This window comes from Misgurnus anguillicaudatus, unplaced genomic scaffold, assembly GCF_027580225.2.
Source record: "Misgurnus anguillicaudatus unplaced genomic scaffold, ASM2758022v2 HiC_scaffold_28, whole genome shotgun sequence".
Classification (NCBI taxonomy): domain Eukaryota; kingdom Metazoa; phylum Chordata; class Actinopteri; order Cypriniformes; family Cobitidae; genus Misgurnus; species Misgurnus anguillicaudatus.
Genome location: NW_027395278.1, coordinates 3559884 through 3584441, shown reverse-complemented (window position 1 = coordinate 3584441; position 24558 = coordinate 3559884). Strand labels below are relative to the sequence as shown.

The window sequence follows — 24558 nt, the reverse complement described above, 5'->3', positions numbered from 1 at the left end:
TATTCAGGACAACATTTAAAAAAATGGTCCATAGCACTATACAAACACAAAAATACACGATACAACACATACAATAAAGAATAATGACTACAACAGTCAAAATATATAATTAATACATACCTAAGTTAAGGTAAGATAGTAAAATATTAAAAACTGTGGTGTTTTCCTTTAAAATTCCTTTTAAACTACTGCTACTAAATTTTAATTTTTCCATCGCATTACATTATACATTTGGCAGACGCTTTTATCCAACTAACGGTGCATTACAAGTATACATTTTATCAGCATGCATGTTCCCTGGGTTCGAACCTTAGATTGTAAAAATATGGACTCAGGTTTGTGAAGAGCTTTTTTGAAGCCAATGGTTGGCAAAGCCTGCCGTCAGCATCTTGGCAGCGCATCACTCGCGGATAACCGGAAATGGGTAAAGAGGCAGGATGTGAGTGAAGCTGAGGTGGCTGGTTGCTGAAACCACGCCCGCCTAGCTCGACGGTAGTGACAGCAGTGACAGTTCACCTGTCACACAAGTGGCCACTCCCTTAATTATGCAGAAAATCAAAATTTCAAAATTCACCCCCTCACAGTGGTCATAAAGAGCAAAATTAGCTATATACACCAAATCAGTTTTTGTACCAGGCTGTAAATGTTTTATTTTCTGCTGTATAGTTGGGCATTTTAACATGGGGGTCTATGGCAATTGACTCCCTTTTGGAGCCAGTCTCTAGCCTCACCATCTTGGCAGCGCAGCACTCCATATAACCAAAAATAGGCGGGACTCTTTTAATTAAAGCCAGCCTCTAGCCGGGTTGGCTTCATCAAAGAGATCGGAAGGTTGCCACTCGGTTCGAACCCATGACCTTTTGCGCTGTCCCACGCGAACATCTTTCCATCTTCTGCAGCTCAAAAATCTCATTCACACTCGCATATATATTTAATATCCATGTAAAACATTATGCCAGGTTAGACATCAATGATGCCACACATGTTGACCCGTCGCATGTTGCAAACAATCGCATCGCACCACATTTTCTTGTTTAGGGTGTCTGTCCCAGTTCACCTTTTTATTATACTGTACACAAAATCCAGCAGGATCATTTTGCTAAACTGCGTTCCACAGAAGAAAGTAAATCATATGGGTTAAGAGCAACATAAAAGCGAATGATGACAGAAATCTCATTTTGGGTTTCCTGTCAAGCATATTACTAGAAGTAGAAAAACCGATGAGGTTGTCAAGCAGAAATAACTTTTTTAATTTTTGGAAATATATGTAGCTAAAGGGACTTGGAACGCTACGTGATAGTTTTAGCCACTGGTTCCTCAAACCTCAAGTCAACCACTGGTGATTATGAAGGTAGCAATCCCTGAGAATGACACCACACAAAAGCAACATGTTAAAGGAGCATTTCACCCGTAGAAACATTAATCTTTATTGAAAGTGTGTCATATTTGTAGTCGAAATGTAACATACATTTCGAATTTGGTGCCTATTTGACCGAGAAAAGGGGTGTTTGATGTCTCACCCCCTCAACAAAGATATTGGACTTCCTTCTTTCAATGATGCAATATGATGATTTTTACATCATTGAAAGAAGGAAGTGCAACACTGAAATCTGTATTTCTCCTGTCTCAGGGGAAACAGAGGGAATGATGCATGACCATTCAAAAACATGACTGGGGTTCTAACTATACAAAGCTTAATGCAACTGGGTGAAGTGTCCCTTTAAGTAGATGTACCAAAACCATAAAATATTGCAATATTTCATTTTAGAACAAAACAGTAGGTAACAAAAGGTATTAAGTAAGGAATAACTGACGACGGGCCGTTGAATTTAAAGAAAATAATGCACAGCACGGGTGTGAATTATTTTCAAATAATTCAAACAGGGTTCCCACACCTTGACTAACTTCAAATTCAAGAACCTTTCAAGGACTTTCCAGGTCCAATACCCTCAAATTCAAGGACCAAATGTGGGGACACATTTCAAGTGAAGTATGGCAAGGGAGACGCAGCGTCTCGTTCCCTTCTCAGGGAACAACAGTTACATACGTAACTCAAGACGTTTTCATGTGTCAAACACAACTATGCAAAAAAGAATTTTGGTATGAATCAACATTCGGATACAGAAGGCATCTAAAGCGAAGAGTTAAGCACGTGTGCTTAAAAAGTCTAAAATTTTTATGATATTATCCTACACTACATTTTGGATATTTTTTGCATAAAATAGATTCAAGCACTTTCAATGATCTGTGTCAATGTATGTATTTTAAAAAACGTCCCAGAGCCTTAAACCCCCCCCAGATTCATAAACTTTCAAGGATTTCAAAGACCCGTGGGAACCCTGTTCAAAGGACCGGGGTGAATTATTCCGCTTATACCATGGTTACCACAAAAATTGCTCTGTTGCCTGGATTGGTGTGTGGTTTACAGAAAAATAATCAACACCCATGGAACATTTCTCAGCCAATCAGAGTAAAGCATTCAACATGCCCGTGGTATAAAACATTTATAAGTGTGCCTGCATTGCCTTGTGTCCATAATTCGATGCAAGTACAAAAACATCAACGCAAACCCATTCAGACATCAGTTTTCATCTGTTGCAACAGTGTCACCACAGTGGTGCCTGTAGTGTTGTCATTGGTTACTGCCATTTCAGTGGAATGCGTGCTGAACCTTCCATGGCTTTTGGAGCAACAGCAGAAGAAACGAGTACAATAATCTTGAACCCTCTGCATGTCCTTTTGGGCACTCTCACTAATAAAACAGTAAAGTGCAGGATCTGCTACACAGTTAAAGCTTGTCAGCAACAGAGAGAAATGATAATAGTTGAAAATGTTCTCGATAAAGGTGCAGTCCCTCTCGAAAAACGTACGAACAAGTAAAAAGATGTGGTATGGTGAGAAGCACACCAGGAAGATGACAATAGTACTAGTTACCAGATACTTGATGCGGGTTTTTTGGGAAGTCTGTGTACCTGTACTCTTGCCCACCGCCCTTAGGACTCGAAAGTACGACACTGATAGGATTCCTAAAGGAAACAGGAAGCCTACGTAAAAACGGTAGTAGTTTATGGAGTACTCCCACGTCTTCATGGGATAGTGCTCGAAGCACACCGATTGGTTGTGCTTGTCTCTGCTCAGCTCCTTGTGCCGGAAGAACATTATGCCTGCGGGGAGCTCTTTGAGCCAGACCACGGCACTAACCAGCGTCGCTGCTCGCACCGTTCGAAAAGCGGAGAAACGGAAGGGGTAAACCACAGCAAGGTAACGGTCTATGGAGATGCAACACAGGAAACCGATGCTGATGTAAATGTTCTCATAAAGCAGGAAGCCACATAGTTGGCAAAGGAACTCTGAGCCGCTCCAGTTATCCCCCTGGAAAATATACTGCAGCCAAAGGGGCAAGGATGCCAGGTACAGCAGGTCCGATATGGTCAGGTTTAGTAAGTAGACCCCCAGTTCATTACGGGCTTTCAACTGAAACCAGGCGTGGTACAGCGAGTAGGCATTTGCAGGTAAACCTACTAGCAAGACTAGAATGTATGCGCCCGAGAACAGGTACTGGTGAATCTCGTGGTTAATAGTACAGTTGATTTGATCTTCAGACATGTTCATCTTCCCAACCTCATGTTCACAGTGTTCGGTGAGGTTAGCGTAATCACATTCCATTGGATCTATGGGATACAAACAAAATATTGTCATTTATATGATTTTGAATACATACGACACAGTGTGGGAGTTAGACATGCGCTAATCATATAGAAATAGAGTGGGTATACAGTACGACAGGAAGAGATAATTTTGTCGAAAACGCCTCCTTGTGGGTTTTTATGCACCACCAGTGTGAAATATAGCAATAAATGTTTAAAATAAACTTGCTTAAAATACTTTATGGGTGTCATCTGCTGCTATATGACCATGTATGTATATTGAACATACTTGTATTACAATCCAAACCACATTTACACTGGCAAATACAGTTTCATCTTAACAACCCCAGATAGAAAAGGATACTACAGTAGGTTTTATTTTCTTCAAAAATTATGTTGGTAATAATATGTCTGGACAGTCTCAAAAGTCAACATCATTCTCTGATAACCAACACTTATTGATGCTGAAATGAATGGCTGGAATGCAAAATGGCCTATGTGTAGGTTGAGTCTATCAGACTGTAAACTACAAACCCACAGAAGGACAGATATTAAGAAGCAGAACTAAGTTTAAAAAAAGCTCAACTCGGTTTGAAAAGCTATTTTTTAAGCTTCCCTTCCCAATAAAGAAAGCATTTCTGTTGCGAAACACACTTTACAGATGACAACAAACATTTTACCTTTAAACCTCAGTTCATGAATTCTTACATAGATGCGACGCATATGTTGCCCTTTTCAAACTCAGCGTGACAGATAAGTCAATCTATTGAAGAAATGCTGTTGGAAATGAGACCTTGACTGCAGTGACTAATCAAGAATCTTGCAACATAACGGACGTGACCCCCAAATGAATCACAGGAAGAAGACTGCGTTTCATTACCAATCCATGAAATGATGAAGTGCATCAGAGTCACAGCCACACTACCATCACCAGTGTTGGGGAAAATATTACCCAATATAATGAAAGAATGAGAAAGTGACTCAAGCTGGGGATCTCTGTAGACAAAAAAAATGTTGAAGCATGTGTTGGCCCTTGTAAATACACAGTAGAGCATTTACTCTATAAAACTTGAATAGAGTAAGTAATATCTTATCTACTGTATATACATATATATTTAAAAGCCACTCCACTGTTGCTTATTAAAACAAGAATATTTGCCGCTTGACAGCAATAAGAGATGGAAATAAGAGATAAAAATAGTTACATTATATATGAGGGTAATTGACATTTTAACAGTTAATTTTGGTCATCTTATTTAATTGGCCAATCTGCATCCCGTTGGGTGATTCTCGCGAAATTAGACTTATGAGGTGTCATGAAGCATTTTGATAAAAAAAGTAAATGCAAAGTAAGAGTATCAAAATAAGGAGCATACAGTTACAAACATCTCTTCGTGTACTATTTTGCACATGATTTCAAATGACATCATACAAACCAATTTTGTTGTTTTTTCCACATTTAAGGGAAAATTTTCATTACCGCAACGTGCCCATGACTGGATTTGGGTTCTTTGACATGGAAATATTTATAATTAAAAAATCTAAAAAATAAAAAGCTTCGGTGCATGTTATACTATAAACATTTACAGTAAAGAAACATGTGGTATTTGGCGATCATTGGTAAATGTAGAGACAATAATAAGGAATATAAATGTGTCCAAGAAAAATTTTCTCATCCTCTGCAACAATTTTCAATTATTGTTTAAGCCCTCAAGGAACTAACATTTTCAACAACAAAAAAATTGTTGGAAGGGACATAATGTACTGTGACACTCAAGATGGCTACCATGTCAGCAGTTCTTATGTTTTTTCTCCAGATAAAAGTTGAAATTTTGTTTGTCATAGTACCTAGACAACTTTTTAGTTCTCATTACCGAAACACGAGTTTGTAAATGTAATATCATGTTGCGGTAATGATAATTTTTGATAATGATAATATAAAAAAAGTAAATAATTCTACAGAAAATATTTTTTAAATCCTCTAAAGATAATGGTTATAGTAAGTTCAGACCTTAATCTTATATGTGCAAAAAAATTGTTTTCAAGGGCTTTTTAAAAGCATCTGATGCTGGACACCTTCTAAAAAAAGGACCTTTTGTGAAACAGAATGGTTTTTCAGAGGTTAAAGGTTCTTTATGGAACCATTTAGCAAAAAATGGTTCTTCTATGGCACCGTAAAGCACCAAAATTTCTAATTTAAGGCCATGTAAGGCCAGCAAACCCATTAAACCAAACTTACCATGCTTCCAACCTGAAGCGATAAGACTACAGTAGCTTGACCAGCTAAAAAGTGGCCAAAACCCCTTTAAAACAAGCCAGGCAGAGAGACCAGCTAAAACAAGGCTGTTTATTTCAGCAAGGTTTACTAAGCTTTATTACTACTTGTCTGTTTTCAGCACCCCAGACCAAAATATATGTGCAGTGGAGAGTTGGGTGCGTGCACACCCAAGCTTTTACGCCAGCGGTCAGCGTATGTTTTTAATTGTTTTCAATAAAAGCGCGATGTTTTTAAAAAAAAGCCAGCAGCTGGCCGTTTTTTCCACGCTGAAAGCCGGCGCTCAGTGTTTTTTCCGCGCTCAGCGCTGAGAGTTGTAAAAATATGCAACTTTTGAATGAAAATCTCAGCTCGTCAATGTCAGCATTCACATGGCCTTCCAATCACATGTTCGTATTCCCTGTTCCAGCTAGGGTGGCCATTCGTGCCAGTTCCGCCGGACACGTCCTGAACATGTTTTCAGGTTCGTTCTCCGGAAGTCGCGTTGCTCGGCCGCATACGTCATCGAGGTTTTCACATTTCAGTTAAAATACATTAGAAAATTAAGATTTATTTCTTTTAAGAAATACAATCATTTTAGTTTCATTCTTACCTTGAAATGTAACGGTTGCTTTTCTGAAATTAAACCCGAAATATTAAACCTTGATGACGTATGCAGTCGACCAACGTGACTTCTGGAGAACGAACCCGAAAACACGTTCGGGACGTGTCCGGCGGAACTGGCACGAATGGCCACCCTAGTTCCAGCCTATACAGTTCACCAGGGTTATTCAATTCCGGTCCTGGAGGGTGGGTATCCTAAAGAGTTTAGCTCCAACCCTAATTGAACACACCTGCCAGTTATTTTTAAATAATCCTGTAGACTTAGGCTGCGTCCGAAAGCTCTAAAATACTGCCTTCGAAGGCAGCATTCCAAGGCAGAAAGGTATCAAGACACATCCGAATCAAGTGTCTGCTTTGCTTCCTGAGTATTAGGGCTGGGCGGTATGAGAAAAAATTCATATCCCAGTATTTTTTGTAGGAATGCCGGTATCCGATATATATCCGGTATTTCTTACAAAAAGGATAAAACTGTTACTTGAAAGTCAAAGCCTTTATTTAAACAGTTTGCATAATCTTTGTGGCTAAAGTTGTTGTACCATAAAGTTGTAAACACTCCCTAATAAACTATCTATTTCACTTCAAATCAAAACAAAAATTAATGCTATACCATGCAGTACCATATAAGAAAATAATCTTTGTTAGAGCCTTTATCTTACCCGAAATGACTGTATGCTCATGTCCTTGATGGGTGGTAAATGTTTGCCATACCAAAGTTGTTTAGCTGGGTTTAGTTAACTTTATATACAAACCAGTGAAGTTCTTAATCATTTCTTTTTTAACCTTGCTTTGTGCACATGGGCATTATCATGTAATATGATCTTTAATCTATAATATAATTATAATTATAGAAAAGTTTCCTGCCCATACTATTGAAATTATTATCTATAAAATTAGAAACACACAGTTCTCATTAGGGGTGTAACGGTACGTGTATTCGAACCGGACCGTTTCGGTTCAGGGCTTTCGGCACGGTGCACGCGTGCACCGAAAGGCCGAATGCATTTTGTGTGCGCCTGTGCGGAACATAATACGTGCGTTTCCGCACGAACATATTAAGTGGCGGAAGTCTCCTCGTTCAGCGCAAGTCTTCTGTCAAACATATAACATAATTCGGCCCGCAGAAAGATTTTTATTTACTTAGTTGTATATCCGTTTGATTATTGATGTAAACGTTTACGTGTCGTATCTAAAAGCGCATGTTAAACGCGTGTCAACGCGCTGCTTTGTTCTTTCAAAAGTGAGTGAGAGGTTGCGCGTCTTTCGTTGCTACGCATTCATGAGACGCGCTTTCTGTGACAGTGAGAATAAGGAATGCGTGATCAGATTTTTCATCTGCATATCACGTCAATCATATCATTGTCACAATGCGATCAGCTGGTCGGGACACGGAAGAGTTGTAACCCGGGCTTACTCAGCTGTTACTCAGCTGCGGAGGGGTTCGTTAGTAAAGTCACAGGCAGCTTACACTGACAACACAAGCAAAGAATAGGAGAAACGTGCAAAAGATCAAAGATGGCTATGCATGCAACTCACTAATCTCAAAATGAGTGTATAATAAGTATATCATCATGTTGCTTGCTATGCAGTTACACATAGAGCAGTAATAATATTTTTATACAGAGATGGTACATAGCCAATTCAATACTGTGAGGTAAACAATCCAAAATAAATCAAAACAGAAAATTTTTGGTGGCAAAAATGTAGGCTAATTGGTTATAAATGTATTCAGGAATTGAATTTGTTAGTTCAAGGTTTTAGTAGAAAAAGTTTAAGAGAAGGTTAAGAAAAGAGTTACCTTCTGTTATAAAATAATGTAAAAAGAACTTTGCAGTAGTATTTTATTTATAATTTTTTCATTTTATATATATTTTATATGTTATATTTAATAAAAAGTGTTTAAAAAAGTGTAAACAAATTGTAAAAAAAGTTTATAGTAATAAACAACCTGCAGTTTAATGTTTGCATTTTTCCCTTACTGTACCGAAAATGAACCGAACCGTGGCTTCAAAACCGGGGTTCGCACCGAACCGTGATTTTTGCGTACCGTTACACCCCTAGTTCTCATTAAAATACTGAACTGTCTGTATAGCATTAAGATTAGTTCATTAGAAGGGGGTGTCACAGTCCTTTTGTCCTAACAGTGTATTCCAGTCACAAAAATGGACAAAACTTAAAAAACATATGATCCAAAATAATTAAGTTTATAGAACAGATGTGGTTCTGGAATCTGATTGGCTACGTGCAAACTGAAACTATAACACGCACACATTCAGCACATTTAAATTGTCTTTGTTTCATTCACACACATCCTCCCTTATTATTTCTCAATAATAATCTCATTAATACACACTAATAGCTTCACTGAAGCAGCATAATCATTCGTTACTAATTCTAAAGTGACGTTTTAAAATTAAATAACGGAGACTTGTTTGTGGCTGTTATATTGGGCTTTGAATCTGAGGAAAAAGTTTACCACAAAATAAAACTCCTTCGGAGTTTCTCTTTTATCTACGCACTTTTCCCGTCGAACTAAAGTATAAACGCAGTATCACTCACCTGATATTGCTATAATAGTGATGAGGAATAACTTTAATAGCGTATTAGATAAAAAGGTGTTGTTATGCGGCGTCAGACACGTTATTGGGATGAAAGCACACATATGCAGCGGCAACTTAATTCCAATGATCTCTCTGTAAAAGCAGGTTGAGGAGACATTTTATTTTAGTCTTGAACTTAACAGTCCTCCGGATGCATGCAGCTGCAGTTTTTGAATGTCCACATTCATGAGGCGCATCCAAGCGTCACAGAGTTTCTGCGTGCTTCTCCATGTCGCATACTTGCTGTGACGAGCGGGCTCGCGCAGAGCGCGTGTATGCGCACTTAAGTCGCATCAAACCATATCGATATGAACGGTATTGGCTAATTCCGCATCGCGTCAGAAACCCATATCGATATATCCCCTAAATCCGATATACCGCCCAGCCCTACTGAGTATTCTGAGATACTTTCATCATCTTGTACATTTCTAGCGAGAAATTAGTATTGTAGTTTTCAAATATGGGGTGAGTTATCACAAAGGCGCCCTCTGTTTATATTTAAAACAGAATTCCATTACGTTGCCTATGAAGGCTGCACGAATGCATTTCCCAGAGCTGCCTTCATGCTGCCAAAGTTATTGCCTCATGAAGCTTTCAGACGCAGCCTTACATTAGCTTCTTCAGGTGTGTTGGTTTAGGGTTAGAGCTAAACAGCCCAAACGGCACATGACCAAACCAACAAAAAATGCCACTTTGTAGGTGTGAGCAAATATCTGCCGTTTTTGGGTGTGTCCTTTTATATGCCAATGAGTTGATCTCTGCACTAAATGGCAGAGCTGTGGTTGGATAGTGCAGATTAAGGGGCGGTATTATCACCTTCTGGCATCACAAGAAGAGCCAAAACTAAGTTACTGGGTTGATCTTTTCTGAAAAGTCAGATTTTCACGATATGTCCCCTTTAACAGGAATGCAGAAGTAAGTTGCACATATACCCTATATTGAATAGCCCTGCAGTAAAGTATGTTGCTTAGCAACACAAAGATTGATGCTTTGGCATACATTGGTACTTTTGCACAGATTCAAAAATGAATTGATATTAACGTCTTTATGGATATATAAAAGAAATATGAGAGTGCTGTTGTACTAGACGGTATATGCAGTGACCTCATGTCTGTAGTAACATCAAATGTTGTCAACAAAATACCATTCATAATTATGTGATCAAACGTGATTGCCTTAGTTTAACATCTGAGAAAATATTCAAATTTATTTTATTTCGTAAAAAAAGATTTGAGGTTATCATTTTTTCTAAAGATAGCAACTCCCACTTACAGTTGAATCACAGGAAATTGCTTGATCTTGACAGCTGAACAGTTGCATCAATGACAGCTGAAGTGTTTGTTCATTATTATTTGACACAATAGACACAAAAGTACAGTATGAGGAAAACTGACTAAGGTTTCACTACAGAGAAAGAATAGTACATTTATTTTAATAGCTACATTTTGTAGATAAATCTGGAGAGTGAAGGAATCCAAGTCTGAACTCTCAAGTTACAGCCATTTTGTAAATGTGCTCTTATTTTTCACAACAAACACAGCAGTTGGTTTAACAGAAGTCATAATTAAGTTGATTTAACTGTCGCATGATCTCGCATCCATGGGTTTACTGCAAATACCACAGTACAACTATGGTTGCCATGCAAGTAATGTATAGGCTATAGGCGAATGCTATAGTATAGGCATTGGATTTCTTGCATTTAATTAAAATAAATCAGGAAATTGACTGAGAGCTTTTTTAAATAAGGTGTTTGGCAGCGACTGTAAACATTTACCAAACAATGTGTGCAAGGTCTGCGCGTGAACAGACCATACATTTACTCTATGCTGCTTTGCTTTATTTTAAGATTACATATTTAACCGATATTTACGAATTAATTGTTAATCATCGTTAATAACGCACATACTGCTATTAATAATCCAGCAGGTAGACAGCTGTTGATGCTGTTCTTAGTTATATGATGACCCAGCTAATAGCCTACAGCTTAAGGATAACTAACGGATAACATGTAGAGTCACATCTAAACACGTTTTCTGCCCAAAATGCTTTTCATAAAGTTATAACGGTACTATTGTAACATAAAATAATAAGATCGTCTTCACAAAATGTTCAATTAAAAGATGTGCTTTCATTTGATATTTTGTAATGACAATAATGCATAACAGGGAACCGGTTTTATAACACTAGTGAGAATTGTTTTAACTATAACTATAGGGGAAATTGTGGTTTTCACATCTTAAAATGTAATGAAGAAAATAGCAGCTTAAAAAATACATTAGCCTACCTTCAGCTTGATTTTTATCCAATTCTCCTCAGTCAAGACATTTTCAAAGTGTGAATTCATATCCTCTATAAGCTCAACAGCCCATTATATTTGCTCACATCAAATAGCATCGCACGCTGGTTTCGATACACACAATTGCGTCAAAGTTTTTCCTTTGAAGACGCGCAAATGACTGAAAACGAAACGCTCATCTCAAGTGCCTTCCCCAGACTTTCTCACTTCCAAGTGTCCTCCTGTAAAGACAGCATTTGTCTATCGCTTCTTTGCGTCACCTGCGGTGTGTTTGAGCCGAGCTGACTCAAAACGCGAGTGTGTCCAAATATGCTGTCTGGGAAGGTGGCTCGGTAGGTTTGAAGACATGCTGCAGTTTCTTCCACCTGTTGGGCTGCGTAAAGGGGATGTGGGAACATCTAAAGAAACGTCAGTAGCTAGGCAGAGGCGTAAGGATATAGACGCATACTGTAGGTCTTCTGACGCATGTTTTAAAAGCGCGACTATTTTGACATTTCAATAAACTTGTAACCTTTAAAGCACGACTAATGGACAGGCGCAGATCGAGCGGGTGGACAAATTAAAAGCTGGTTTGGGATCAGTTTGGCGGTTTTTGTGCATTACATTAGCATAAGTTAATTGGTAAACAAAACACAGGGGCGCATACTTCAAGTGCTGTGCAATCCTGTCAAGTTACCACCGACAGCCTGCCTGTTCTACATCTCAAACAATAAGATCTCTTTACACCGAGCCAATACCCTATTTCACGTGACACCGAAATGCTCCCTGCTGATAAACAGCATAGACCAGCATAATTCCCATGCTGGTTTAGCTGGTGGTCACCAGCGTACCAGCACCAAAATACAACCCTTATGAAAATTAAATATGGTTTTATTGTGATAAAAGTGTAGTAATCATGTTTTTTGGTGCATTGATTTCTATCAGCAAAACCATGGTTTAACTATGGTTTTGAAAACCATGGTTGTCAAAACCATGGTCCCTGCTGAAAAAAACAATAAAACCATTACAGAAAATTATAATGGTTTCTATTAAAATACCAATAGGAACCATTAGCTTTTGCCATTAAAACTGTAGTGTGTTTTGGGCCATATTCCATTAGAACCAATAAAATTCCCAATAAAACCAATAGAATTTTCTGTAATGGTTTTGTTTTTTTCAGCAGGGGTTTAACTACAGTAACCATGTTTTTTTGGTTTTAACTGTAGTAAAACCATGGTTAATTTTCGTAAGGGAACATAGGCTGGTCTTGCTGGTATGACCAGCATGGGATGGTGGTGCTGGTTCACTATAACTGAAACAGTCAATAGTTTAAATCAGGGGTGTCAAACTCAATTTCATCCCGAGCCACATCAGCATTTAGGTTGCTTCGAAAGGGTCGGTTGTATTTGTAAGACTATATGAATGTAACTCCTATTACATTGCACATTTACCTCTGTGATTGATTAGCTGATAGTTTTGGTAACTAGTAGAAGTAGTTGAAAGTAGAAGCTCAGGACAAATAATGACAAAGTGTATTAAAGTATGTAACTATTTTATAGATTATTTTAATAATAAAATAAATTAATTCAAATTAATTATACATTAAAATAAATGTATATAAATTATATAGTTTAAATAAATTATCACTCATTAATCACATAAAAAAACTTTGGCAGGACAAAAATTAGTTTTGGCAAAAAAACTGCAAAAATAATTCTTATAATAACAATAAAATAATTTGTAAGCTCCTGCGGGCCACATAAATTATATAATTTGTACGCTGTCACATTAAATAAGGGGGTGGGATTTGGGCCTCGAGTATGACACCCCTAAATGATTTATGATTTTATATTAAATGTGCATGAAATAAAAATAGTTGGAAGCCATGATGGCATAAAGTGCACATTATTACATATAGGGATGCATAACGATTAATCGCAATTAATCTATAACAGAATAAAAGTTTACATCATATGTGTGTGTGAACTGTGTATAATAATTATGTATATATAAATATCAGTGATGCACGGCCCGGGTTGATCCAAAATGAGCGGATCAACCCGCGGTTATGAGTAGGGATGCACGATATTATCGCCCGACGTATCGTTATCGGACGATAACTGCTTATTTTTAATATTATCGGTTATCGGTCTGATAGCAAAATTAGGCCGATAAATGAAAGCCGATAAATGATGGATTATTTTGGTTTGTTGAACCACTTTACTTGCTCATTGCTGGCCATGTGGAGTTTTGATTGGTGCTTTCTGTGACATAGTACGAAAATGACACGTGTTGCGGGCTTAAGAAGAGTATGCTAGTCTAGCGCAAAGACAAGATGTCCGTGGTCTGCGAGTTTTTCATTGTGAAAATAATATGAATATTTATCGGCCTATAGATATCGGTTATCGCTCCCCAAATTTAAAGAGTTATCGTCCAAAATTTTCATATCGGTGCATCCCTAGTTATGAGTCATCCAAAATTATTTTTAATGATATTCAGGTCGCGGTCGGTCGGGGTCGTTTGAAATAAAGATACCAATGATGCTACGATGAGCACTTACTACTTTAAAAAAATGCAGGCCAGGAAGCGGGTCGGGTACAATAGTTTTTGGGGTTTTTTGCGAGTCCGAGTTAGTTGAAAACGTCGGTCGGGTGCGTGCGGTTTATACATTGACCCGCGCATCACTGATAAATATATATTTATATATCAAGTATTTATATATATATAATATAAATTATACATACATATACAAATGTATATACACATGTAAACATTTCTAAAATATATACATTCATGTGTGTGCAGTTATCTATACAAAGTTATTATACACAGTTCACACACACATGATGTAAACAAAAACTTTTATTCTGCTATAGATTAATCGCGATTAATCGTTATGCATCCCTAAAATAATAAAACACTGCATTTAGCCCATGCCGTCAGCAAATAATTAAATTCAGCATAGAAACCGTTCGAAATTTGATCTTGGGATCATTTTTCAAAACTGCGCATGTGTGATTCATAGATTGTATGCACAGAAAACATGCAGAATATTATTACCTTTGGGTACCGATAAAGATACCCTGATCTACAGTTACTTTCATATATAAAATCTATATATAACAAATAATCTTAAAATTGTGCGAGGTTAAACAGTTAAAAACTAATCAAATTGACATATAAAAGAGCACATGTCAATGTTTAAATCCTTTTCAAGCAGCAGGATTTGTTTTAATTTCCAAAACCTTCAGCAATCGGACAAGCAAAAATATATGTCTGCTCAGAGCATGAGGTGGGGCTAAGCACTTTACTAAATTTGTATAAATTTGAACGTTGGCATGGATTTTTACGTAGGCCTACGCACCATCTACAATCAAATCTGTGCATACGCACGCTTTATAAATGATGCCCTGTGTTAGTAAATTTGTCCTTTAGTGTTTTATTAATATATTGCAAAGATCTCGAACATTCTTAAACACCAATTTTAATTCTTTATTTTTTATTTGGGTTTTGGTTCGTTTGTTAATTGCACTCTTATGAAAGCAACTGAAGCAGGCTGTTTATCACTTGAGTTTGTCCATTTCTCAAATGTTCCATCGCCTCTCTCTCCCCCCAACTCTCTCCCCATAAATTTGCAGATTTTTCTCAGATATAATTTAGAAAAGTCTTTATTACAAAGAGTTTTTGGAAAACAGCTTTTTCTAAACTATCATTCACAATAAATTTTACAATATTAATATTATGGTACCTAATCCAATGCATCATATCTTACAGGTAATGCTTTATATCCATGTGCAGTAGTGTAAGGAAACAGCTGTTTTATACCCAAAAAACAATTTTACCAGTAGCTCTGCACATTCAAACAGGAGATGCTTTATATTCACACACCCAGTAGAGGAATGTTTGATCCAAAAACATTCCTATAAAGATCCATCATCATCTCCTAGTGATCATCCTTGCCAAACTTGCAGACCATGAGATGGGTAACAAAAAAGCAGCAATGACAGTAAACATCAGACACCAATTTGGTACACATGATCTCTATCATCAACTATTTACAAGCTCTGTGTGCCAAGATCAGGGTTAGAAAAAGGTTCTTCCAGTTTTTATAATAATCAGGCTTTACTATATACAGTACAAAGACCAAAATACAAATCAATTTGGGGAAATGAAGCAAATACACACGAACCAAAACATCCACACACAAGTGTCATTTAATTGTCCCAAAGACATTAATAAATAAAACTTCTGGTCATTAGAACAGTTGTGCAGTGTTATAAAACAGTGTTAAAAAAACAAACCGAGCTTCTCATAAGTACATCCTGAAATGCTTGTGTGAAAACCATGTCCAGTGCTCAGATTGAAATTCATTATTCACCCTTCCACCAGCGTTAATCAGAAGTCTGTGCATGCATATCATCTTGTCCAACACGCCCCTGTCTTTCTATCTGGCTTGCTTGCGTTTCGCAGCGCCCGAGCCAAACCCAGGTCCCACAGCAAATAGATGGTCACCCACAAGAAGCAGAAAAGAACTGTTTAGTTTGTCAGCAGGGAGCGAGGGAAAGAGAGCCCGCTTCCCGTAATGGGTCCCAGTGAGGCCGTCTCTCGTGATGGACCTGCAGCTGTCCTAGATTGATGCAGTAGCTACTCCGTAATTACGCCGGGAGTGGCTCCTAGCACACAGCCCAATGTTATTGCATTCAGAATAGAATGGTGACCGGCCTGCCATGTAGTGACAGAGAACTACGGAAATCAATGTCGTGGAAGCGGATACATTCAAGTGCCCAATACATTCCTTGGTGATCAGTATGACCCATAAACAAACCTGTTGCCGTTGAGGCATACGAAGAAATGTGGAAAGAAACAAAGTAAACAATTTGTGGGTTTAAGGAAGCCACCAAGGGGTGTTTAAAGTGCAGCTTGATTTATCAAACATGTTCTACACGCACCCATATTCATACCATACAGTTTGAGGGTCATCACTGGGGTCTGGGGAAGAAGCTGGATTGTTGGTGGGCTGCTCCTTGGAGCCATAGCTCAAGTTCGCAGTCTCTGCTTTCTTCAGTAGAGTTGAGTCAGTCTGTCTCAATTCCAGAGGCTCCTCCTCCAATTCTTTCAATCTTAAAGCTGATACGGCTCTTACTGGAGTCACCATGGCAACCTCGCCACGGTGGGGGGATGGCCGGGATTGCGCAGACCCAGGGCGGACCCCTCCGGCCCGGCTACTACCGCTTCCTACGTATTCCCGTTCTGTCTGCAGGGACACAGAAGAAGAGTGCAGAGGGGGAGGACTCGTGAGGGACTCGTCTTTGGGTGGAGCAAGAGACAGACGCCTGGGGTCCACAGAGAGGTGCCCCGGGTCCCCTGGAATTGGCGAAGATCCAGACACCCTAGCTGACATTGATCTTTCTCTCGCCACTGCACCAGATCTCCTCAGCACCACATCATTTGGGCTGAGCGAACCAGTGTCTGTACGGTAGCTATCCGGCCCGTTGGAGTGGAGAAGGTCTGCAGAGGCCAGGCTGAATGTCCGGCTCAGGCTACTGCTGCCAGCCACCCCTCCACGGGGACTTGACTGCTGCAGAGCTGAGGCCCGTGAGCCGGCTCCTCTGTTAGGAAGCGTTTGTGAGTGAAAAGGGGGTGTGGAGGTTTCACCTAGTCGAACGTTTGGTTTGACACTGTGCCCGGGTTTGGTGGTTCGACTGTCTTGTTCGGGAGTGGTCTTGATGGTTGGCGTGACATAACTGGTGGGGGTTTTAGCGCCATCTTGCAAGGGGGTAGATCGGGTAGATCTGGCGAAAAAGTCAGTCATCAGATCTTCTCGACTTCCTGTGTGCACCTATGAGAAAAACAGTTCATAATATAAATAAGACCAAACCCTGGACTAAATGAATTTCCCCAATCTTACTGTCAGTTTAGACAGGATATGGATTTTTTTAAAATACAGACCAGGCTATAAATCATTTATACAGACCTGGCTGTGTGCGTGCGAAATGTTTTTAAACTCACAGTGGCCACAGCCGCTATGGTAATGATTCATAATGACAATGTCTCTATGATAACATCTCTCACAGCACTCAGTGACAGCCGAAAAAGCCCCAGTGTCAAACAATAATGCACCATGATATTAGAGTCAGACAGATCAAATATCAGCCTTAATTAGTTTAGAATCAATAATAAATGTCTTTACTGATCACAAGTTAAATTTGGACAGGTTGTGAAACCATTCTGACTGCACTGATGTGCAGGATTGCCTGAAAATATTTGCATACATTTTAAAACCACTGTAAACAAATGCAAAAATTTCAAATAATGTGATATAGCATGTTTAATTTATTTTTTATGTTGAACAGGGTTCCCACGGGTGCTTGAAATTTGTTAATCTGTGAAAAAAATTCAATGCCCTGCTAAGTTTTTGAAAAAAAAAAAAAACAGGGTTCCCACACATTAACTTCAAATTCAAGGACCTTTCAAGGACTTTCCAGGTCCAATACTCTCAAATTTAAGGACACATTTCAAATGAGAGCAAGGTTACATCGTGTTACCTTTTAAGATACACTGTTACAGTTCCCTTCCGAGGGAACTCGCGCTGCGTCACTGCGGTGACACTTTGGGGACGCTTCCAGGGGTAAGTGCATCTGAATGTGTATATCAAATTCAACCAATGGTGAGGCTTAACGATAAAGACGGGGTGACGTGGGAGCTAGGAAGTATATTGCTATCTGAAATATTGCCAAAGACGGCGTTACAGGGACATAGGAAGTATGGCAAGGGAGACGCAGTGTCTCGTTCCCTTCTCAGGGAACAACAGTTACATACGTAACCCGAGACATTTTCATGTGTCAAACACAAAAGGCTAGAAATTTTATGATATTATCCTACACTACACAGGGAATAATATGGAATTTTTCCAGAAAACTTCTTCATAAAATAGATTCAAGCACTTTCAATAACCTGAATCTATGTATGTATATTTTCAAAAACTTCCCAGAGCCTTGAATAATTTCCCCCGATTCAAAAACTTTCAAGGACTCATGGGAACCCTGATAAACAGAAATAGATACAGGCCGTTGAAAGTGCTTGAATCTATTTTATGCAAGAAGTTAGTGGGCAAAAAAGCATATTATACCCTGTGTAGTGTAGGGTAGCATGTAGCGCACATGCTAAACTGTTATATCTTCTAAAATTTTTATCCATACCAAAATGCTTTTTTGCATAGTTGTGTTTGACACATGGAAACTGTAACGATGTATCTTACAAGGTAAAACAATGTAACATTGCTTTCACTTGAAATGTGTCCCCACATTAAGTTCTTGAATTTGAGGGTATCTAACAATCTACTTACAGTGGGAGGGGACAGCACATTACTTTCCTCCAGGAACTCCTCCAGAGTAACCATTTCACTGCCAGGGGAAGCCGGCCGATAAGAAGAGTGACGATGGGAAGAGCGTGAAGGATATGGGCCATCACATGGAAGAGTAGAGCTGCGAGGAATCAGCGATGACTGACTGAGACGCAAGACTTCGTGACTTAGTCCAACGACATCTTCACTTGAAAGACTGGCAGACCGACCCGGCAGGCAGTCAAGAGAACCTTGGAAAAGACAGAAAATGTTTAGGAACCGAAAACTGAATAAACTAAAGCACTGTGTGTGTCGTAGCGTCGTTGGCAGTCACAGTTATGGATTAGGGTCGGTAAACTCATCACAACAGACGGAGAGCTCAGATGCAAAATACACTAAACGCTACCTCCCTCAAAAAAATGAGATCACGTGTTATATGTTCATCAAATACCTTTTGACTTAACGAATGAATCCTGGCATCAAGCCAGAACCCGTTAAACGGGACAATGATTTTAAGTCCTTTAAATGCACAGGAGTTTTTACCTGGTTAAAAGAGGGTTACTGAATATATTAGGATAATGACAGAATTTTTGACCCTTTTACCTTTATTCAGAAAGGACATGTACTTAGAGGGTTTTGCAGCGAAAGACAGTCAAATTTGTTAAACACCAATGAAAAGTGACATTTGTGAAAATAAGGCATTTCAATAACTGACAAATAACCTTTTCATTGTTATTAAAATGAAGATACTGAACTTAAACATAAGTGCCTGATAGAAAAATATGCTCATTTACAAGAAAACATATCAGATGCACTTTGAGGATTTTGCATCTAAACTCTTCAGATGCTGTTCTCTCACACCTCATTCTATTTTGAATAATAATCTAACACCAGTAGTGTGCTGGTATGAGTCACGTTACTTGATGAAATGGAATTTGCCCAGAAATCCTCTTGAAAATATTAAATTACCACTGCTAAGTGCTTTTGTAATGAGAATTTGATTCTTGGAACTGTGGAGACTTTTTGCAGTGAATCCTTTGAAATGCTTGCATGGCAGATGGTTCCCAAGGCACTGCTGCAGGTATGCTGTTTCAAGTCTGTGGTTAACAGGTTGTTGCTAGGGTGACCAAAGAGGATGTTATTCTGGCACCTAGTTCAGGGCCAGCGCAAGGCGTGGGCTAAGCCCACTCAAACATCTTGGCCACCCAAAGACATTCATATTTTATTTTACTAAAATTTATATATTGGTTACAATACAATACAATACAATTTTATTTGTATAGCACGTTTAAAAAAAAACATGCGTTGACCAAAGTGCTTGACAAGGTAAGGAGAAAAATACAATACGAGAAACACAGGACATCAAACAAGAAACACAGCATAGGTGGATGACGAGAAACGTCAAGGTATTTTAAAAGCTTTTGAGAAGAAATACGTTTTTAGGGAAGTTTTAAAAAGTGTCAAGGTTTGGGCAGATCTGATGTGAAGAGGTAGGCTATTCTATAGCTTCGATCCATAGACTCCAAAAGCACTTCACCTCTATTTTTTTAGCCTGGTTTGAGGGACATATAGTAGATTGGAATCGCCCGATCTAAGTGATCTTGACTGGGAGATCCCTTTGAGGAGTCGTGCAGCTGCATTTTGGACTATTTGGAGACGGTTCATGTATTTCTGAGAAATACCGATATATAAGGAGTTACAGTAGTCCAGTCTGGATGTAACAAAAGCATGCATGGCTATCTCAAAGTGCTTGCCAGGCAAAAAAAGCTTAACCTAAGCTAATAGACGGAGATGAAAGAAACAGGACTTTACTACAGCACTTATCTGCTTTTTAAATTTGATGTTGTTGTCAATCCAGACTCCCAGGTTCCGAACACAGTTGGTGCTGTATGGTGACAGTGATTGAAGGTTAACTGCATGCGTACTACAATCATTGGGGCCAAACAAAGTAATTTCAGTCTTGTTTTTATTTAAACTCAAAAAGTTTCATTTTTTAAGTTCATCCAGACAGTCCAATAATGGTTTTAAAGCAGACATGTCATCACGCTTCAGAGACAAGTAAATTTGGGTGTCGTCAGCATATAGGTGAAATGAAACCCCATGATTAGATAGAATTGAACCCAGGGGTGACATATACAGTTTGAAAAGTTCTGCCCCAAGAATTGAGCCCTGTGGAACTCCGGCTCCAAGTTGCTTTTTGGATGAGCACTGTTGCCCAATGCGAACAGAAAAGCTTCTGTTGGACAGGTATGAGCGAAACTATTCAAGAACTGTACCCCTTAAAGGCGGAGTCCACGATGTTTGAAAAACGCTTTGGAAAAGGAGACGGGCCGACTACCAAAACACACTTATAGCCAATCAAATCAAATCAAATGCCGGGTTGCGTATGTGTGGGGCGGGTCTATCAACCGAAGGTCTAGATTCTATTGGGGTAGGGGCGTGTTTGTTTAGGTGATTTCAAATATCAACATTGGCTTTCAAACATCATGGACTCCGCCTTTAAGCCTATACATGATTATAGACGAGAGATTAAAATATCATGATCAACCAGATCAAAAGCGGAGCTGTCCACCCTGTGTCAGTGGTGGACAGAATATCGTTCATGACTCGTAAAAGTGCAGATTCAGTACTATGACGTGTTTAAAACCAGACTTGAATTTCTCGTGAATATGACCATCATTTAAAAAAGACTGGAGTTGGCTCAGAACCACTTTTTCTAAAATTTTTGATATAAAAGGGAGATTTGAGATTGGGCGGTAGTTACTTAAAGTTGTGGTATCCAAACTAGACTTTTTAACCTTAGGCAACGGTGGCAACTTGAACGTCACGCATTTAAAATTGAAAGCAATCTGAGGCAGGCTATGTTAAAGAGCACATATTGTCCGATTCACATTTTAAAATGTCTTTTGGTGTGAAAGTGTGTATTAGTACATGTTAATGATATGCTAAAGCTACATACCCCAAAGTAAACAATGACGCGAGTTATCACCTCCAACGTAAATCTCTGTTCTTGGACTACAACAAACACATGGATTGTAGGCAACAGTTTACTTCCTGTGATTGGTGATGTAGACAAGACCGACATTATCATAATTCCTCCCGCTCAGCCTCACAGCCTGTAAATTAACTCCTGTTAGCCTTGCATTGTTGTGACTGAATCTTCCAAACATGGTAAGGAGCGTCACATTTCCGGCTGACGTCGGAGGTATTCAGGCCAATCATTTCAGGAAGGGAGTGTAATCTAGATCTACAAAATGTACCGTATGTGGAAAATAATGTGTTTTTTAACCATAAACCACGCAAACATTGTATTATACCAAATACACAAAATAGCATTGTTTTTTAGCAATAAAATAGGTGCACTTTAAGGGTTTTTAACCTAACCAATCAACCCCAGAAAATGACAGTATTTTTCTGTTTTTATTGGCTGAAAGCAACGTCACTTTACACCAACGTTTCTCAAAGTGTAGGGCAGGCCCCACTGGTAAGGAACATGAACATTAAGTGTGGCATGACAAACGGTAAGAAATGTGATCGTTTTTGTGCCCATCTTTATTAATTCCTTTATTTATTGACCATTCACTCAAAATGACACGTTTAAATATAGACCTAACTTTAAACTACCGATAAAGGATTTTGAAGGCCGATACAAATGTGTTTTGGTTTTAAAATTCGATATTCCGATATATCGGTCGATATATATATATATTTTTTTTTTCCAGAAACGCACAACAGAACAGATTTACCTAACATTAGTTATTTGTAGTTATTTATGAGTTTTAACTAAAATAATATGATAATGCATTTTAAAAAGAAACTTGTTTCTTTTATTGTCACAACAGAACAGAGGAACATCAAAAATTATTGACAGCAATAATTACAAAAATAATGATGACATTATTAATATCATTATCATTTATATTATCATTAAACAAGATAAAGGTCACTAGTAAATGTTTGTGTGTGTGTGTAATAATTAGTCCTTATATTGCTTTATAAGCTACCTTATAATTACTGTATATACCCGAATATAAGACAACCCCCCGCATTTTAGCAAACTTATTCTTGGGTTTTCACCAGAAAAGAATTTTATTTTAATTTTTTATTCTCTCTCTCTCTCTCTCTCTCTCTCTGCATCTCATGCATTTTCTCTCTCTGTGTGTCTCTGTGTTTCGTCCGGGTTTTTTTTTATATTCATTTATCGGCCATTATGAATGCTGATACCAATAGTTTGGAAAATGCCCAATATCGGCCGTTAATATCGGCCTGACGATATATAGGTCGGGCTCTACTTAACACAACATCAGACTGCGAAGAAAATGTCACACTGAACCATAGCCTACAAGAATTAATTAACGTCGGAATGGTAAGTAAGCGGAACAAACATTAATATGGAGAGGCGGTATAGACGGTAGCAGGTATAAAAGTTATCAATGAATAAGTTTGTGACACAGAATGAAAAGAAAACTGGAGATTCGGCACCAACAGAGAAAACCCAAGACAGACAGTGGACCTAATCAACCAAAAAGCCAGCTGAAAAGAAAGTACGCTGATTTTTTTCAGAGACAAAATGCAAACACAGTTGCATTATTATTATTTACTTATTTCATGCAAAGTCATAATTAGGGATGCAGCGACTATAGATTTTCATGGTACGGTTATAGTCTGAAAAATAACCACGGTTGTACGGTTATTACGGTTATCATTAATTTATAAAATCACATGAATACATTTTTGAACAATTGCTAAATTCTTCTGTATTTTCAGTTTGTGTATTTTTTCTACAATTCTTGGACAAATGATAATAACAATAATAACTTAGCTGGCTTTGACTTAAACAGTATAGGTGCCTTTGAAACCTGTAGGCTATTCATTTTAATGATCTTTTGAATAAATGTAATTTTACATTTAGACTGAATAAAGTTATATTATTTTGGTTTGTTTGAAGTATTAGTAAAAATGATAAGAGCCTCTCAAAATGAATAACAACACAGGGTCATCCTGGACCAGGTACTGCGAGTCATTTTGACAGGTGTAGCTTAATATTAAACAAAAATCAAATATAAATATTAGGGGTGGCAAAATTAACGTGTTAACTCATGCTATTCTGTAATTAATCATTAACGCGTTAAAATAATTCAACGTAATGAAATGCAGTCAGACCACCATGAGCCCCCCCCCCCAGTTTGATCCGCAAGCAGGAGGTTTTTAATGCTGTACAGACCAATTGGAGAGCGGCTTTTTCACGTACGCAAGCATGCAGGTGCGCGCGCACACACCCACACACGCACACACCCACATACAAACCAGATGCACGGACAAACCAAGAGATGCGTCACACGCACATATTTTTTTGGACGCGGAGCTTTGTCATACAGTGCATCATGACGCATGCGCCTCTTGGTGGTTCGTGGATCTGGTTTGTTTGTGCGTGCGTGAAACAAAAATACGCGGTGTAGCGAAGGCTTTACGGTTACTTAACCGTGACATTTTAAAGCGCGGTTAATAGTGAAACCGGTTAATCGCTGCATCCCTAGTCATAATACATTTTCACATTTTTTTTCTCTATTGAAAGGCTTTAATGCTGTTATGTTTTTAAAATATGATGTGATTAGATACATTTTAACAGTTAAACTTAAAGCCTACTTGATACCCTTTTGTTGGGGCGATTGGGGACAAGTGAGGCTCGGAACCCTTCCCTAACTCCAAAGTGGGTAATGGCAGAAAAAGTTTGAGAAACACTCATGACTCATGAGGCGGCCTCTGTCTGTAGCGGAGAATCTGACTTATGCAACACAAGATTTAAAAGCAGAATAACT

General features: G+C 38.5%; 2 protein-coding genes across 2 annotated transcripts in view; both read right to left on the bottom strand.

Annotated features, from left to right (window-relative positions):
* Positions 1–2223: 2223 nt before the first annotated feature.
* On the bottom strand, positions 2224–11848 carry LOC141362575 (ovarian cancer G-protein coupled receptor 1-like). The gene is made up of 2 exons (XM_073864846.1): positions 11407–11848; positions 2224–3671 (listed from the first exon to the last, which is right to left on the bottom strand). Exon 2 carries the CDS (start codon positions 3664–3666, stop codon positions 2575–2577), a length of 1092 nt encoding a protein of 363 aa, XP_073720947.1. The 5' UTR covers positions 3667–3671; positions 11407–11848; the 3' UTR covers positions 2224–2574.
* Positions 11849–15049: 3201 nt separating this feature from the next.
* The window catches only part of LOC141362548 (protein Daple-like), a 102061-nt gene continuing 92552 nt past the window's right edge, over positions 15050–24558 (bottom strand). The window contains exons 29-30 of the mRNA XM_073864788.1: positions 18743–18990; positions 15050–17236 (exon numbers count right to left, since the gene is read on the bottom strand). Coding sequence (XP_073720889.1) covers positions 16337–17236; positions 18743–18990 — 1148 coding nt within the window. The 3' untranslated portion in view covers positions 15050–16336. The remainder of the gene's footprint in view (positions 17237–18742; positions 18991–24558) is intronic.

Bases quoted from the DNA above. Each gene is read 5' to 3' on its own strand.
- LOC141362575 (XM_073864846.1), bottom strand. From the start codon at position 3,666: ATGGAATGTGATTACGCTAACCTCACCGAACACTGTGAACATGAGGTT.